Source organism: Eurypyga helias, unplaced genomic scaffold (assembly GCF_000690775.1).
Source record: "Eurypyga helias isolate BGI_N326 unplaced genomic scaffold, ASM69077v1 scaffold9455, whole genome shotgun sequence".
NCBI classification, from domain to species: domain Eukaryota; kingdom Metazoa; phylum Chordata; class Aves; order Eurypygiformes; family Eurypygidae; genus Eurypyga; species Eurypyga helias.
Genome location: NW_010253384.1, coordinates 4,266 through 7,876, shown reverse-complemented (window position 1 = coordinate 7,876; position 3,611 = coordinate 4,266). Strand labels below are relative to the sequence as shown.

The 3,611-nt window shown below is 52.4% G+C and overlaps 1 protein-coding gene across 1 annotated transcript in view; it reads right to left on the bottom strand.

Moving 5' to 3' along the window:
* The window catches only part of SETD2 (SET domain containing 2), a gene marked incomplete at both ends in the record, with an annotated part of 19,779 nt that overhangs the window by 11,907 nt on the left and 4,261 nt on the right, over positions 1 to 3,611 (bottom strand). Inside the window, 2 exon segments of the mRNA XM_010152651.1 lie at positions 1,699 to 1,827; positions 2,680 to 2,811. Of these exon segments, the coding sequence (XP_010150953.1) occupies positions 1,699 to 1,827; positions 2,680 to 2,811 (261 nt within the window).

The following is a 3,611-nucleotide window of genomic DNA, read 5'->3' as shown; positions in this document are numbered from 1 at the left end:
ACCCTTCCCCAGCCCCTTCCCCTCCTCCGCTCATGCTCCAGCCCCTCAGGGTCTCTCTTGCCGTGCGGGGCCCAAACTGACCCCAGGATTCGGGGTGCAGACACAAACCTCACAGACTGAATTCTGATCGTAGCTGGGCTTTAAACCCTCCAGTCTATGACAATGGAAAGCAAAGCGGAGGGGCAGAGGGGCAGAATCCCCTCCCTCGCCCCCCTGGCCACGCTGCTCTGGATCCAGCCCAGGATGGGGTTGGCTTTCTGGGCTGCCAGCGCACACGGCCAGCTCATGGCCAGCTCCTCGCCCCCAGCACCCCAAGTCCCTTTTGCCATGTCAGGAACATTGCTGGATTCCTCAGAACCGTGTCTTCAACAGAAGCAATAATAAATAAAATCAAGTTTCCACAGAAACTGCCTAGATTATCCACAGTTAGAGAAAATCTTTGCACGGTTCAGTTCTAGGCAGATTGTCTTGACGCTCAGCCTCTGGCGCGCTCGAGCTTGAGACCCAACAGCCTCATCGCACCCATCCCACAGCTTTATGAGATGGAAATCAGAGCCCGGAGAAGCTCAGGGCACACAGCTCTGCTTGCCCACAGCAGGAAACTCCAGCAGTTTCTCCTACAAGGCCTGCTGTTCATCTGCAGAGCAGCACGAGCCATTCGTGCTCACTGGTGGATGTGCGAGGACGCCCACACGGCCTGCGCGCAGACCCAGGGGGAGAAGAACCCACCCGGGTCTTGCCAGCCGTAGGAGCTTGGCCGTTCTCCGCCCGTCCCGCTCCTCCCTTCTCCCAGCACACCCCATCTTTGCCTCCTGCACCTTGCGCTCAGCCCCCAGCAGCTCTGTGAATGTCCTCACTACTCTCACAGCTTCACTTAAAGCTTTTTTAACTCCTGGGAGTATGAGGAAGCGCCAGCTCAGCATGGCAGAAGGCAACTCCCTGACTTACCCTGCCTAATGCAAAGGCATTGCCATCCCACACCTGCTCCTTCTTCCCAGTCACACTCACTTTTTGAGCACAAGCATTTCCAAACAGGATCAAAAAAAATATCGGGATCTATCCTGCTGCTGACTGAGGAGGGGAGTGATGGGATAAAACACCGCGCAGCCCCTGCGTTCAAGTGCCACCAGGTCCTCTGCGCCCGACACCGTCGATAAAGGCACCGATCCAGGCACCACGGGCAAACACTATTTGGCTCGAGCGAAACAGAGTCAAACACGGAGTCGGATCTGTAGGCACAGCTGATGTCAAACCAGCTCTCAGAAGTACAACAGTTAACTAACAGGCTAACGAGGGAGGGAAGATCCCCATGGGATCTTCACGTAGTCCAAAGGGGAGGAGGAGGACTCAAGAAGAGGGTAAGTCTCGCAGAGGGTGAGACAGCCAGAGCGTGTGCTCCTCTGACACCAGCCAGAGGGGACAGAGAAGGACAGAAAACAGCTTAAACACGAGATGAAGCCACATCAAAACGGTGAGAAACCCGCATGAGACGAGAGCAAAACCAGAGTGGGAGATTTAACGTGGGAGTAGAGGATACGCAGCTGCCGATACTGCGAGGCACACCTGACGGAGGATAAGGACAGTATATAAGGCTGGAAGAACGTCAGCAACCCTCTTAAAGTCATTGAAACTAAGAAAACACAAGCAGCTTCTTTCCCTTTCCCGAGGGAGGACGTCAATCAAAGCGCAAAGGCTTACGATGGCAGATCTTTGGCAGCTCTCAGCCCCCAGCCTTTCTTTTCAGTGAGGATCACTTCAACGTCCGCGTGCTGTTTCTTCTGGAAGCGCCTGTTGGAGCAGTAGTCACCGTTTGGGCACCTGGAAGAACTAAGAGAAGGAAAGGGAACACATCAATTCCCAGAAGGACAACGGCGGTAGCAGAAAGGGCTGAGATGGGAAAGAGATACCATGTACCCATAACAAATTCAGTGTAAGAGCTTCAGATGTGGTTTGCTATAAAAAGCACAGCCATCTGAGTGACAACATGCAAATGCAGACAATTTATTCCTGGAAGGAAGATAAAAAACAGTTGGAAGGCGAATGCCGCCGTGCTTCGATGTTGTACAATCAAAATGGGATGAATTGGCCTCTTCTCCCCACGTTCCTATGGATTCTTCCCCCAAAATATCCCCTTTCCCCAAACGTACTGCCTGGGCTATGAAATAAAAACCAAAGGGCAGTGCCTCTGCCAGGTAACTCCTCTCCTTCCACCCCAGCCGGCGACAACGGTCGTGCCAGGGGTGAATCCCACTGAGCACGCTGTACAGAGCGGTGGCTCCCTCTTCTCCCAGCCTCTTCCAGGAGAAAGGAGACAACAGCCTGGCAAGGCTCTGGGAAGAGAGACGCGAAAGGAGAAAGGAGAGGAAATAAGGATCCCAAGTAGAGCTAAATCTGCCTTTCCGACTCCCTCCAACCATGTTTACACCGGACTAGAGTCAAGGCTACGGAGCAGAAGACTCCGGACATCTGCAGCAGGTTTTAACAGGAGGTTGCCAAGGTCTAACCCGCAGCAGATCTAAGGTCAGGCGCCAACGGGCAGGCTCTGAAGATCAGGCCTCACGAGCAAGACTGTGCAGACAGCTCAGGTCTGCTGCTCAGGAAAGCTGGAATTCCTTTCAGAGATCCCAAGTCACCCCGCGGAGAACAGGGCCCAACTGTTGCTGCTGAAGTACTACTCACCACTCGATCATGAGCAGGCGGTTGAGACAGTCTTCGCCACAAGCGACCTCACCCTGCGCTCGCTCTTCTTTAGAGAGCGGCGGGCATTCGCACAGCATCCGCTTGATGTCCCGGTGAGATTTGTTCTTTTTCCTATGGGAGACAAGGCATTGGAATACAGGTTAGACAGCATATGGGTAGGGAAATTGCTCCTCAGTCTTCATCAGCTGCTGCTGGAGGAAACCAACTGATTCTCTAGAAGTGGGCGTAGGGACTGATTCCTCCTGGACAAGCACAAGGTACCGGGGCAACCAAGGCCACTGGTCTGAGTGGGAGGTGACGACTTCCTGCTCAGAAAAGCTGATTTCTCAAAAAGACGTCCCAGGATATTTAATTCTTTTTTTTTTTTTTCTTCTTTTCCTTCTCCTCAATGTCCACAGTTCAACTTTACAATGTGGATGTGCCTGCACACATCCTGGTAGGCCCACAACTCCTCCCTTATGTCATGTAAGAAGCCAATTTCCAGAAAATTCAGCTCCTGATTTTTCTGGACAAAGGCTTTCTCTCACTACACAGTACCAGCTCTCAGGTTGAGAAGGATAAACTCCAATCAGCCCCTCGTGAAACACTACAGTGGGTAATCGTACACAATACTACAATCTCCAGAGATCCCTTCCGACCTCAGCTATTCAGTAACATCCATTTGGTTTCGCTCATCCAAAGGCTGGGAGAAAAACCTATATTCTAAAATATTAACATATAAAAATTAATCGAGCACACGTACCATTGTAAAATAGCTCTCTTTTAGTAAAGCAAGTTGGAGGGTTTAGCTACTTAAACCTCTGCTTTGGAGCAAGTCCAGAGGAGGCCCCAGAGATGCTCCGAGGGCTGGAGCCCCTCTGCCATGGGGACAGGCTGGGGGAGGTGGGGGGGTCCGTCTGGAGGAGGGGAGA